The following is a 15,262-nucleotide window of genomic DNA, read 5'->3' on the forward strand; positions in this document are numbered from 1 at the left end:
GGAACCTAACATTGTGAGGATTAAGCAGAGGAAGAAGCCTGTACAGATTGTGGGCCCCAAGAAGGGAGAAAAACAGAGTGGTGTTATGGAAGCCAAGGAAAGACCATTTAAGGAAGGAGAGGTGGAGAGAAGACTCAAAGTGCTCATTTACTACCCATGCCCTTTCAATGCTCCTTAGAGCATAGCAGGAAACAGATCCCCGCAATGTGGCCTTTATTTCAAAATTCATGCAAATGTCATATTCTATTCTTGAATATATTTTTGCTTTAATATAATAGTATTTTAAATGATATACCATAGAAGAAAAACAAAATAAAAATTCCAAGCCTTAGGAACTATCAAGAAATCACTTCCATCTTCTGGGTCTTATACCTAAATGGCAAACAAACTGTAGCTGATTACAGCCCTAACTTATCTGTCCATACTGACTCACTGGCTGTAGAAATTCCCCATTTTTGCAATTATCAACAATTTTATTTATTTATTTTTAAAAATATTTTATGTATTTATTTGGCAGAGAGAGACACACCGAGAGAGGGAACACAAGCAGGGGGAGCGGGAGAGAGAGAAGCAGGCTTCCTGCTAAGCAGCCGGGAGCCCGATGCGGGGCTCAATCCCAGGATCCTGGAATCATGACCTGAGCCGAAGGCAGACGCCCAACAACTGAGCCACCCAGGTGCCCCGCAATTATCAACAATTATAAATAAAAAAGCGGGGCACACATCCCTTGGTTAGCTTAGCAGGTTCCAGTGGGCACAGGTCAAACTATCTATCTGTGAAGAATTTGTTTCAAACTGTTATATGTGCAATTCATGTTCTCTTGTGATAAAAGCTAGTTTTCGTATTCAAGTACTATTGATATTAACAAGGTGTCCTTGTTAATTCTTGCACTCAATGGGTATTCAAAAGTTTATTGGATGAACAAACTTATGTGTATTAATTTATATGAGTTAGAACAGTCAATTCTCTCCATGTCAGGGAAAAAAATCCATTCATTTTGCTGAATCAAGGAAAGACAGGGGGAAATACATGCCATCTACAAACTCAAGAGTCATGTTGCCGTATCTGCCACCGGAAGGTATTCTGAAGTTAGGGAGTCTGGTGTCAGGTCATAATTACACCACCACCAGCTGGGACTTCTTCCCCCAACCCTTTAAAAAAATATTTTATTTATTTATTTGACAGAACAAGAGAGCACAAGAGGGGGAGCAGCAGGGGGGAAGGGAGACGCATGCTCCCTGCTAATCAGGGAGCCTGATGCAGGGCTCGATCTCAGGACCCCAGGATCATGACCTGAGCAGAAGGCAGATGCTCAACTGATTGAGCCACCCAGGCACTCCAGCTAGGCCTTCTTCCTTTGCTAGAACTACTTTGCGCTGCCAGGGGGCTGGAGGCAGAAAGGAAGAGAAGGTGAGGTCAAGTCCCCAGGCACCTGTTTCATCCAGTTTGTTTATTTAATGTTTTCGACTCCAGTGTATTGAAATTTGATCTCACATGCGAATAGGGCTCTTTGCTCAAAAAAGGAAAAAAAAAAAAAAAGGCTTGAAAACCACTGGATTAGACTCTAAATTATTTAGACTCTAAAGGTCTGGAAAGACTTTCAAATTATATATGACTCAAAATATCTTTAATATTGCTTAAGTAAGTTTTTGGTACATTTTTGGCAATGTAAAGTTTCTGGGAAGAATTTCAAAAACCGTAATTAATTTCCTCAAAGATCAAAATAAAAATAAGAAAAATAAGAAATGTCTTAAAACTGCAAAATCAGGAATGAAAGCTGTACTGAAGAGAAAACAAAAGAATTAAAAGAAATAGGATGACACATCTTTTTCAAATGTCACATTTAATGTTTTCACCACTGTACTTCAAATCTACATTGTACAAAGTGACCAGTAAGTGTGCCACGGTAATTGACCAACCTCTGAGATTGTACCTTTCACACCAGTGTCTTCTTGGGCTCTTTTGATACTAAACACGTTTCTCATTCAAGTGAATTGAAATGCTTCAGTTGGGTTGATTCTCAGGAGCCTCATAAAAAAAAAACAAAGATATTGCACCATCTTTGTTTAGTAATTCAATGTTTGTTTCTTTCACAGCAAATAATTACTTCATTGAAGTTAAAACTTCCAAACATAACTTATTAATAGTCTTCAAATTCAGCTCAGATCACTCAAGATGAAAATACTCTGCTAAATACAGATAACTTACAATAACTTTAACAGTTAATTGTCCATAACACACACCAAGGTTTTTTCCTAGACCAATTTTAAGACGATCCATTAGTATTCCTTGTACAGGTGAAAAACGATCTTCAATTTTCTTGTCTTTTTATTTTTAATATAAAAGTTGGAAGGGACATTCAAGTTTCAAGTCTCCACATTGAACTTAAAAAAAAAAAAAAATAGTCATCATCAGCATGTGGAGGTAAACAAGCCAAGTTGTATAACTCCAGGAGGTAGAGGCCTTCAATTTGTATTCATATATACATATGCACAGAAGAATTCAGTGTTCCAACAGAAAAAAAAATTTGTCAAAAAGTAATAAGTTATTTACTACTGTGACATTTCAAGACTCCCACAGCTTTGCCTAAGGACACAAACACATTTGACATAATTCCCTATGTGCCTTTTTTTGTGGCTTTAAAATTTTTAAAAATTTGTTTTTGTCTTTATTTATTTATTTTTTAACTGTCCAGTGCAGGAAAAGTCTCACAAAATTTCACAGACCTAAAATGTGCAAGCTAGTTCTCTCTCTATACAGCAATGTTGGGATTCTTTTGAAATTAGCCCAGAAATGAATTATTTACACACATGAAAGATGCATGCTTGGGGGTTCTTTTATGTAAGAAAGAGCAGAAAAACTTCTAATAAAAATAGATTAAATATATATATATATATTTATACTGGGTAAGGAAAACAGAAGTTTAGTCTCTCCTAGTCACAAACTCATTCTCTCTACCCACAACATTGGATTTTAGACAGCACACATCACCGTCACGGCTCTAATGAGAAGCTAATTATAGGGCTTGATCATTAGGTGGCATGCCCCACCCCCCACCCCCCCAGGTGCAGCCACGATCAGCTCATGTGGCTCCATGATTGGTCGCAGGCAAGGTTTCTAGATTCTTTTGTTTTAGAAAACCCCAAATTTTCAGGAATGGCTCAAATATCAAAATGTACGACTGTCCTCTGTGTGTGTGTGTGTGTGTGTGTGTGTGTGAACAATCTCACTTCATTTTAAAAAAAGAAAAACAAAACAAAACAAAAACACAAAACCCCAAAATCCCAAATTTGGTTCAATTCTCTTTTGTTCTGAGGTGAGCCATAACAGCTGCACTAAATTCATAAAACATGTGCAACTCTGGGTAAAATATTTTTCTTCTAAAAGCACAACCACTTTACAAGATTAAAAGTCTAGTAACATTTCTAAATATTATTCATATCATACAAGTAGTGGTTGTTAATTTAAAACTTCATTAGTAAAATTACAGTACAAGCATGATTAACCTCCAGAATTGCAAATCCCAGACTCCAGTGGAAAGCTACATTACATCTTCAGTAGTATATTATCTTCCACCGTCACTCCCACACCAGAGGAGATGGGGGCATCTCAGACGGCTGGGCGACAGTGGAACTGGAAAAAAATGGAGACACAGTGAAACCAGGTGTGACACCACAAAGGGCAAGAGGATGAGTCAACGCTGTGTGTTTTCCTCTCTTCCTTTAAAAAAATTATAAAGTCCATTTCTGGATTTTTATTTGTTTAACTTCTCTAAAGCTGCATTTGTTCCACATTGTTCATTCAAGAATCTGTATTGATAAGTGAGGCAGCAGTGATGGGCTTAAAGATGACAAGTCATTTACTCGAGGTGGGAGGCCGAGCATAATTCTCTTTTGGAAAGGGATGATGCCTGCCATCCATCTTGGAAGACAGTGATGAATACATGAGATAATGTAGGTAAAGTGCCTTCTACCGTGCCTACTTTGTAATATGAAGTAGGTGGAAGGTATTACAATAATATCTATAATCAACCAAGAAAATAACCTCAAGGGACGCAGAATTATCCATTTAAAAGCAGCCTCTCAAAATACAGTGACTTTAAGTGGGAACCTATGTGAATGAGCCTTACAGGCACTCTTTTATGAAGTATGAATTCAACAGTAATGGATCATCATTTAGCATTTGTTATCCACAGATCAGTTTTCTCAGTAATTTCACGTATCTGTCTAATTTTGCTAACTAGATTATAAACTTGAGGGTGTGTGTGTAACCATTTTGCTTCCCAGGGGCCCAGGATAATGAATAACTTGCACCTGAAAGGTATTAAAACACATGATTGACTGGGTCACTAACTCTTAGGGGAAAATAATAAAGTAATTTTGAACCACAGAAAGGTAAAAATGCAACCTAATTCCTTCTTTCCACAGAAAAATACATGGAAGAAATGAAAGTCACTCTGATTAGAAAAATTCTAAACAAAAATTCTTGACCTTGATTTAATAACTTTAATCAACTTCAACATCATGTCAAGGCCAATTAAAAGGGAAGCAAGAAGAAGAGGGAAAGGCAGAAAGGCAGGTGGAGAAGAAAGGAGGAAGAGTGTGGCCTCTCAGATCTAAATCCACCCCTCTCTGTCCTGCTTTGTGATACTGGAGCCAGACCCTACTCACAGTTATCCTTTGTCACCTGGCTTATGCTGGAAGGACACTGCAAGGCCACAGCATCAGGAAGCAGCTTCCCTTCCTGGTTCTGGAGTGGTTTTTTGACGTGGAAGGCCCGGTTTTGTCCTACCCAAACTTTCTGGCAAGTTTCTCTGCAACCCAGCAGGCCTCTCTGATGGACCAGTTCTGCCCACACCTTTTGCAAAGTTTCTTCACCACCCTCAAGCTCTGTGTGTTTTTGTGGCAGTCATATCCTCTACAAAGAGGTCCAAATTTTATTAGCCTTGGGTGGAGGGTCCTTCTCCAAATTCTTAATATCTTCCTTGTTCATTCTTCCTTAGTCTAGAGGGAGTACCTGCTTTCTGCATTTGCTACTTTGGGGCCCTCCAGAATCTTCTTATGCACCTTTTGGAATTTAACCATCTTTTCCTAGTTAATACTTCTCACTACTAAATTTTCCCTGTTCACATTACTGGTGTGCTTCCTCCTGGCTGTACCTTAATTGATGCAAGCAATAGGGAAAAAGACACTGAGAAGGAAAGGACAGGGTGGGAGACAAAGTGAATGAGACTTGTCAGCAGCTATGAAGCTCTTTAAACAAAACTCTAGATAGGACACACCAGCACTCTACCTATAAAATCATCTTGCTTGCATTATTATTAAGGTGGTGGGGATGGTAGTGGGAACCAAGATGACCACGTCTACTTCGAGGGCAGTGGCCGCCATGCTGCTGCTGCAGGAGGAACCCTATGCACGTGCACAAGCAGTGAGCAGAGCGGTCATCTGTGAACAAAACTGCCAAAGCACCCCCACCACCACCCAATCAACCCCCATGAAGGGGCATCAGTGTAGAAACCAATGCTCACATTTTTTACTTGCTTTTGACTAAAGTCAAAACTCGTAAAAGAAACCTTGTTTTTGTCTGTATTATCTAATCTAAATAAAAAGAGAAATATGCTGAATAATCAAATCACAATGACATCCTTTTAGTAACAAGAAAGTAAGAATTACATACATATAGTTACCTAATAAAGCTCTTAAAAGCAGCAGACTGCGGGTTGATGCAGAGAGGCACTCTGTTTCCTTTCTGCTGTTCCAAAATGAACTGGTGAATGATTTCTGTGGAGAAAAGAAACATCATACAATCCATGCCAATCTGCAGGCCTGTGAGCACTAGACTCTCAGCTAACTGGCCACCATCTGCAAACAGCATTTCCCACTGGTTTTGTGAGGTCAAGCACACAGATCATGTATAAGTCAGGATCCAGTGGAACTTTCCTGAAACCAAAGTGACAGTGACTGCTAAACACAGGCAACTTCCCCACCCCCCTGACCAAATGGCATTTATATGGGTTTAAAACTCCATCCAAGGGATGAGTAAAATGGTCTACAAATTTGACAGTGATTCCACAGAGCTGGCCTTATGAATCGATTTTCTACGTTGATGGTAATTATTGCTCTTTTGAAAATCACTTAAAAAAAACCCCACAGTTGTTTAGGTTCATAGTTTTGGGCTGTTTACCTCTTCTAAAACGCCCTAAAATGTCTAATATAATTCAGAATTTTGGGTGTCATTAACCTCCATCTCCACCCCAGCAGGAGATCGTGTCAGGGAATTTTACGAGTGGATTATTGGAAATTCTCCTCTCTTGTGATCATTCAAGGAATGATTCCCTCAGTGGGTGTTTATCCTTCCTAAAATTTGCACGTTATATAAAAAAGTCCAACATGTTTCATGCAATGAAATTACACTGAGTGAATACATATTATCTGCTTTGAGTCTCACACTCACTAAACAAGTCAGTCTGAAAAGCTGCTCTGCCTGACCCTTCATTGGATGCAATATTAAATCTGTTTTTATAACACACATAGCTTTCTTGGCATATATGCCCTGGACAAACAGCTATATGCAAGGTTGTAAAATAAACATACGGAGGAACTTTGGTCACCATCCAGACTCAGTTTTTCACAGCCACATAATGGAAAATGTTATTATTCATCCTGCCTGGCCGGAGGCCAAAAATGATACTCACCTTTAACCTGTCGAACAGAACTGAGGTTCTTCTCAAAAGTGTCATCAAATTTGGGATTGGTGATGGGCTCAAAGTCACTGGTATAAACTCTTCCAGTAGAGGTGGAAAAGCAACATTTACACATACACGTGTGATAGCGTAGTCGGCCTTCATCTAGGTAGGGGTGGGCTAAGGCATCCTTAGCGGATATTCTTTTGGACTGAAATCAAATTTAGAGACCAGCACATCAACACTACAGATAAACATGACTGTCCACACAGGATCTTTCATTAAGACACAGTGACTGCTTCTCACAGCTTATCCCTAATTTATAGTGTGTCTTGTATAAAGAAGGATGTCTGAACGCAGAGGCACGTTAATGCAGCAGCAGAGTGAGTATATGACGTAGGACAACCAACCACCAGACACCACCAGAAAGCATTTAGAAGTGACTCTGCTAAGATCCCGAAGAGTTCCTACCTTGAAATAGATATATGCATGATCAAAAATGGCAAATACCATGACATTTAAATATGCAAAGCTTTGGAGGGGATAAGTTTACATTTTAAATAACAGTTATATTTTCTAAATGTGTTTCAGCATTTGGTAGAGATGTGATCACAGTGGCAATTTTACAAAGTTGCTTGAAACTTTTATTCTCTTAGAATGCCAACTGAACTTAGGGCAAACGCCTATGGGGAACTGCTGGGGTCAGGCGGCAGATAACGTCTGACTGCCATGTTTTGACAGCCAACACCGTGGCTTCCTCGGGGCTTCCACCTGGGGAACCCTGAGTCCCTCGCCAGGACTCCCCTTCCCTTCCCGGCGCAAAACGTGCCTTTAGGCGCCACGGACAAGCTTCCGAGGGAGAGAAATCTTCGTTCTCCTGCAGAGGTCAGCACCACCCTTTTGGGCCCCAGCAGCCCGAATAGACGGAGGCAGACGCGCGGCCTCAACCCGTCCCTCAACTCTGCTCCGGGAACGCTCCCCTTGGCCGGGACCCCCGGCAAAGTGGCCTGTGGTTTTCTAGCACTTCAGATCAGAATACTTCATGTAGTAGGTTCAGGTTTACATAAATCATAAAATCATTTCTCCATTAAAAAAAAAGAAACAACCCTGCTCTTCTTTTTAGCTTAGTGGACATACATGTACATTTTAAAGAATTTAAGGATGGATTCAGTACAGAGTAACAAAAATGGACACTCTTTCCCACTTCATACACAACACAATTAAAAACAAAGGAAACCATTTGGTGCTCAAACCAAAAATAAATGGATCATCCTGACTGGTTCTGGTCCCCCAAATAACAAAATGTTAACTATTTCCCATAAACCTGGTTTCCCTAAAAACACTTCTAATTTTTTGCTGATGTTAAAAGGCATGTCATGACTTTTCAGGATATGATAATCACAAAAGAAAGCTGCTGTTTATATACCATGAACAGACGAATGTAAACTTGACAACCTTGGTTTTGTTTCTTCCACTACCTGTCATATGGTATAACTGGTGATCCAGCCCTTCTGAAGCTTGACTCGCTGGTACTCTTAGCAAGTAAGCTTCTTCTTTTTTTCTCTTTTTCTTTTTTTTTTTTTAAAGATTTTATTTATTTATTTGACAGAGAGAAAGATCACAAGTAGGCAGAGAGGCAGGCAGAGAGAGAGGGGGAAGCAGGCTCCCTGCTGAGCAGAGAACCCGATGCGGGGCTCGATCCCAGGACCCCGGGATCATGACCTGAGCTGAAGGCAGAGGCTTAACCCGCTGAGCCACCCAGGCGCCTCTCTTCTTTTTTTTTTCTAAATGGATCCAGCTATTCCTAGAGGTTTCACTGGGATAAAGGTCTATTGTCAGAACCAAAGGAAACAAGCTGGCTAGACAGTACATTGTGCCTGGGACCGGGCCCCTTGGGAATCCTCAGTGACCCTGGCCGGTCTCATGTGAGGGACTAAGCTCCTTGGCTTCTGCATACTAGAGCTGGTTCTTGGACAAATCTATTTCTGTTTCTGACTGAGCATGGCCAACTGTGAACACACAGGTGTTAGCAGTGGGTGAATCTGGGTTTTAAGTTTATCATCTGACCATTAAGTCATTTCTGTCAGGTGGCAGATGTCAGAAATTGGGTCATCTCAGCTGCCACCAGCAGCTGGAATCTGGTTTTCCTGTTAGTTTTTTTTTTTGTCTGTGGATTCTGATATTTCCTAAAATTCCAGCATGCAGGTTTGAAAAGATTTTGGTGTTATCCCAATGACTGATAGCATGCTCTGTGTTTGAACGTTCTGTGTGCACCAACATGGGGTCCTCTAAAGTATTTTACCTAAGAGAAGTCTTTGAACAAAAAGTAAATCAAATCCTTAGCATGCAATCAATGATCAGCTTTCATTTTTCTAAATAAATTAATGTCTCTTTAGAACTTCTGCAAAGAAAGGAGACTGTCATTTTGGAAAGGGTATGAACACTGAAAAGAAAAACTGCTTTACTAAATTGAAAAAGGGATCACAAAATTACTCAGATTTTTCAATAATGTTCTTTGGAAGGACCTAGTGGTGCTTAATTGTGTTCTCTCTCTCTCTATATATATATAAAGATTTATTTATCTGAGAGAAAGCATGTGTGCGTGCATGTACAAGTTGGGGGAAGGGCAGAGAAAGAGGGAGAAGCAGACTCCCTGCTTGAGCAACAGAGCCCGACTTGGGGCTCGATCCCAGGGCCCCAAGATCATGACCTGAGTCAAAATCAAGATACAGACACTCAACTGACTGAGCCACCAAGGCGTCCCATGTTCATATATATTCTTAATGACATATTGTACACACGTTGTTTAACTGATCAACATTTATAATAGATGTGGACACTTGTTTCTACCCTAGATTTTGTTGCTTCATCAGAATTGTGGTTCTTTTAGTTCTGAAGAGTTAATAAAAATTTCCATTTTACAAATAAAAAATATTTCTAAGCAAACACATTAATGTACTTTGTATACCTCTGAGGGGAGTTAATAATATCATGTTATGAGATCTCTTAAAAAGCTAATGGGGCAAATTCCTATTCTAACTGGTTTTGAGAACCAATATCAACACATTAAAGACATATACAAAGAAATGAAAAGATTTTTAAAACACTATTCTTCTTTATGTATTAAATGTATTGGCTATTTAGAAATTTTTTCTTGCTAAAGTTGTAACTCGTAGGGGTGCCTGGGTGGCTCAGTCAGTCAAGTGTCTGACTCTTGATTTCACCTCTGGTCATGATCTCAGGGTCCTGGGATTGAGCCCTGTGTTAGGCTCTGCCCTCAGCGTGGAGTCTGCTTGTCCCTCTTCCTCGCCTCCTGCTCTTTCTGTCTCTCTCTCAAATAAATAAATAAATAAATAAAATCTTAAAAAAAAAAAAAAGCTGTAACTCAAAGATTAAATAAAGCTTTAACTGTGAATTAAAATAATATTCTTGGTTTAGTAGCTTACAAAGTAAAAAGCAAAATATTTCTCTTAACTTAAAAAAGTTTTAATATCTAGTATATAATTGTATAAGATAAAGAGGTCATATGGTATTACTATGCAAGGTGACTCTGGACAAATCAGTCTGAGTTAATAGTTATAAATATTTTAAAATCTCTGTTTTCTTTCTGATTTTACTGCCATGTACACATAATGCCATCACAATATTCTATAAATTTTGGGTTTGTTTTCTCACAAAAAGTCTAATCATTTTGAATTTAATTTTTTTCCCACTGATTTTGTTAGTCAGATAAACTAATATCCCTTTGTGTAAGATTACAGAATTGCAAAATTATGTATTCAACTACATTAGATGAATGATAACAGGTAATGTGCTTTTAAAAAGAAATTCGTTTTTATTTAAATTAATTAATTTTTAAAGAAATTAGTTTTTAGAATGTTACAATTCATAAGGACTTCATTTGTCAACTTAAATTTTAATCTGATTCTTAGTTAATATTAAGACCTTGGCAATAATTAATTTGAGTTAATAGACAGTCGTTGGGATATCTGGACAACATAATTTTAATATACAAAGACTCTTCATTAATATATCATAGAGGAGCCATCAATAAACAGTTAAAAAAGATGTGCAAGTATCTTTGGGTTAAAGTAATATGTATTTTGTAAAGAGTATAAAAGAGTATGTGATGATAGGAAGATGTTTATGCAAGATAACAGATATATTTGGCAAGAGAAAAAAGTGAATAATTTTGTCTAACTTCCTAATAATTATTGCTGTGCTTTAAAAATACTGCTTGTAACTATTTATTGCATTTAGATAAAGTCTCTGGAGATTTGTTTAATGCCTTCACTATTTGAGTTAATAGTTAATTACACCTTTATAAACTGATTACTACAACCCATCCTTTCCAACACTATTGATATTATTAGAATAAAAGAACCAGAGCCCTTCACCTTATCCTTTAGTGGTTTCTGGTTTCTCCTTTTATTTGCCTAAAGACTTCTACTACAAGCTAAGGAATTAAATTTCCCATGAGAAACATCACAAGAACCTCAGTAAAGGACTGTTACACCAGGTACTCCTGACTACTAAATTCAGGACATAAACTTATGGGAACAGCTGGTATTATCACCACAGACAGCCATCACCTAGATTAAATCAAGTAACTGAGTCAGGATTTCAGAATGTGTCAGTCCAAGAGCAGACACATGCTTAACCCAAGATCAGTAAAGTAATTAAATAATTATCTCAGACTAACCGGACTAAATAAAGTGATTTAATTATGGCTGATGTTCTATTTTTAATGGATATTTTTTAAAACCTCATTTTTTTCTTCTTAATGTATCTCTAGCCCTCAATTTAACAGGTTAAAATCAGAAACACTCTTTAAAAATGCTATCTATTTCTAACTGAACCCTCAGAATTAGAAAGAAAAGAATCTTTAATATCAGTTATAAACTAATAAAGCATCAAGCCTCAATTTAACAGGTTAAAATCAGAAACACTCTTTAAAAATGCTATCTATTTCTAATTGAACCCTCAGAATTAGAAAGAAAAGAATCCTTAATATCAGTCATAAACTAATAAAGCATCAGGCCAATTTAAAAATGATTCTGTAAATAAATATTTTGGTAAATAAATAATATTATATATATTTTATATATTTAATATATATTTTAATAAATAATAATATATTTTGGCCTTGTTCTATAAGACAATGATAAAAATGGGTAAATATTACATGGGGTATGTTAATGGAATTCTTTTTTTAAAAATAACCATGGAGTTATTTGCATAGGCCCAGTAAGAATTGATCCTCTTATTTTTTTATCAGATAAATCTTACCTCCTTCTTATAGATAAACCTAATGTATAACTATGAACACACCAAAAGCTTCATTTTAATTAGGTGTGACAATCCCACTCTTAAGGAAAAAGGACATTTCATGTGTAGAACTGATGTGTAAAAGGCCTCCCAGGAAAACATGCCTGGTATCCACTCTGTGGCTTAGGAAATTCCAGCCTTAGGGCTGTAAAGATTATGAATTCCTGGCAGGACAGGATCATTAATTATCATGGGATCTCAGAGAAATAGGACAGCTAACAGCTCTAAGTACTGCAAATAAAAGTTGGTACCGGTGAATCACGTGGTTCTTGGTTCTCAATCTTAATAGAATAAAAAGAGTAACATACTTCTGACACATAAACATAAAATTTAACCTCAGGGCCTTTATTATAATTTATTTATTATATACTAATATACAAAATATATTTGTTATATATTGTCTAGAGGCATACAGAAATGACCTCTGACGCTTGAAATTCATGTGGTTCTAGTTTTGTTAACCACAAAAGATATATAAAAAATATGTAAAAGGTCTTTAGGTATTAACATCTGTTGTATAAATAGTTTAGCTATGTAGACAGGCTTGCCAAATAAAACAAAAAAATCAAACTAATGACACTAAATCACTAGCTCACTGAGCAAGTGATGTGCTGGAAACTGTCCTCAATGGTAGAAGCTTGGCCACAGGGAGGGGTTGTGGAAACAAGAAGGGCCACTCTGTTTTGCTTCCCATATCATGGGCACCTCACATGCTGAAGTAAACAAATGGAAACCAAAAAATAAACAACAAATGAAGAAAAAATTCACTCCGTCCCCTGAAATGCAGCTGTTTTCTCATTATGAACATACCAATGTAAATTTCATAAATGGTACTTTGGTGGTTTTTCCCTCTTTAAATACCTGCTGTGTTTGTACTTGAGGAATTCTTATACTCTCGGCAAGTAAGACGTTCTTTTCTAAATGTTTTCATTTTTGAGTCTTCTTTGGCAATAGTTACCAGAACAGAGATGAGTAATAAATACTCTTTGGATGAATAGGTAAATGAAGACCTGAACTTTGTCCCAGAAGAGTCAAGACTACAAATGGCATTTGATAAAGCTACCATCTCAACCACCAAATAAGTCAACAGTTCCTTATGCAATATAATGGGCAGATTTTTTCCAAGAATGTTAAAATTCCTTTCTCCTGATTTACCTTGGCGTCAAACTTTTTTCAAATCCTGAGATAAATAAGGATGGTGCAGTTCCTTATCTCTTTTCACCTAGATGTTTATGTGTTAATAATCAAACTTCTGTGCAGTGAGTGAGCACAGTGGTACACACAAAACTGGGGACTGAAGTTTATCTTTGAAAAGTCATCCTTTACATTGCTCATCTATTTAAAGCCAGTATGTTTTTCTTAGAACACATGTATTTTTAATACATTAAAACAATATAAAAATAAACACTACTTACTGGATCAAAGACCAACATCCTGCAAAGGAGATGAACAGCTTCATGTGTAGCCTGGCTAGACAGGGTATAAAGTACAGGAAGAGATGGCTGCAAGAAATGAAGAATTAAAATATGTGAGTCTCTGTGTACGTAGATAGAGAATACAGCCAATTTATTACAAGTATCCAGCTCAAAAGTTGTGTGCATATATGTATAACCTCAAAGGGAAGGGGTATTCCCCTCATTAACCAATCTTCAGAAGCAGCAACTGTTACTGACTTCCAGTAGAATATTTTATATTGCAGGATTACCTATTGTAGGTTAGCTCACAAAGGAACCTACAAAAAATGAAGGCTAATCCTGTAAATATGGTGCTCCTGTTAGTCTTATACTGTAAATGCTCAGGCAAGAAGGGAAGACCAAACATGCCTGGGATTGGGAGGCAAAAATATTTAAAACCACAGGTACGTGCAAAGTCAAGCATGGAATCTGTGCAGGTGAACTCTGTCTTACACGTCGCCTATTTCCAACAAAGCCACATAGTAAAAACCCAGTAAGAATAGCAGCAAAGTGTCTCAGAATCGTCGGGAGAGAATTATTTACCTCATAGAAGTTTTCTGCAGGATCAAGGACTAACAGAGATAAGATGAGATGAGGCTCTCATTCACTAACCAATTGGATAAATCAACATGTGAGAATCCCAGTATTCTGAAGCACAGAAGGAGATGGTTGGACTAAATGATCTCTGAAGTTCACTTTAGCTCAAAAATTATAGGAAACGCGATAGGATTATGACAGAAAAAGGGTTATGTGCACAGAACCCATTTACAATTGGCACTCAAATATTTGTTTGCCAATAGAGAAGAATTTCTTGTTAAAAATATTTAAGTCTATGGTAGTCCTGAAATTATCTACATTAGTCAAGGAGTGGCATGTGGAGAGTGTGGAGGTTTTGATTGACAACTTACTTTACATATTTCCCCTAACAATTTCTTTATTGTGTAAAATGAAGTAATCTGATATTTTTTTAAAGATTCTGATTCTTGGTTTGTCGTAAATAGCTGGTCCTTTTCAATGGTTTATGCAGGTTAGCAGCCAAATTTCAGCCAATTCTTACCAAAATATCTCACCATAAGCAAATATCTTCTTTCCACTTAAAAAAAAAATATTTTTAAAAAATAATTTTTAGGGTGCCCGGGTAGCTCAGTGGGTTAAGCCGCTGCCTTCGGCTCAGGTCATGATCTCGGGGTCCTGGGATCGAGTCCCGCATCGGGCTCTCTGCTCAGCAGGGGGCCTGCTTCCCTTCCTCTCTCTCTGCCTGCCTCTCTGCCTACTTGTGATCTCTCTCTGTCAAATAAATAAATAAAATCTTTAAAAATAATTTTTTTTTTAAATTTTATTTTTTTAGTGATCTCTACACCCAACACAGGGCTCAAACCCACAAACCTGAAGTGTCACACGTTCCACCAACTGAGCCAGCCAGGAGCCCCTCCTTTCCACTTTCTTTCTTTTTTTTTTTTAAGATTTTATTTATTTATTTGACAGACAGAGATCACAAGTAGGCAGAGAGGCAGACAGAGATAGAGAGAGGGGAGGAAGCAGGCTCCCTGCAGAGGAGAGAGCCCGATGTAGGGCTCGATCCCAGGACCCTGGGATCATGACCTGAGCCGAAGGCAGAGGCTTTAACCCACTGAGCCACCCAGGCACCCCTCCTTTCCACTTTCCAAGTGAATTTAGTGTTATAGATGTTATATCATGTATAACATCTATAGATGGTGTTATAGCTTAAGGTCAGGGTCAGGGTCAGGAACACTGGGATGAGTACTAGAACAGGTGGGTTCCAATTCTAACTTTGCCA

General features: G+C 37.8%; 1 protein-coding gene across 1 annotated transcript in view; it reads right to left on the reverse strand.

Annotated features, from left to right (window-relative positions):
* Positions 1 to 1,824: 1,824 nt before the first annotated feature.
* The window catches only part of NLK (nemo like kinase), a 163,840-nt gene continuing 150,402 nt past the window's right edge, over positions 1,825 to 15,262 (reverse strand). Inside the window, exons 8-11 of the mRNA XM_032845389.1 lie at positions 13,426 to 13,512; positions 6,695 to 6,893; positions 5,687 to 5,780; positions 1,825 to 3,633 (exon numbers count right to left, since the gene is read on the reverse strand). Coding sequence (XP_032701280.1) covers positions 3,579 to 3,633; positions 5,687 to 5,780; positions 6,695 to 6,893; positions 13,426 to 13,512 — 435 coding nt within the window. The 3' untranslated portion in view covers positions 1,825 to 3,578. The remainder of the gene's footprint in view (positions 3,634 to 5,686; positions 5,781 to 6,694; positions 6,894 to 13,425; positions 13,513 to 15,262) is intronic.

Source organism: Lontra canadensis, unplaced genomic scaffold (assembly GCF_010015895.1).
Source record: "Lontra canadensis isolate GAN:19392208 unplaced genomic scaffold, GSC_riverotter_1.0 scaffold163, whole genome shotgun sequence".
Classification (NCBI taxonomy): Eukaryota; Metazoa; Chordata; class Mammalia; order Carnivora; family Mustelidae; genus Lontra; species Lontra canadensis.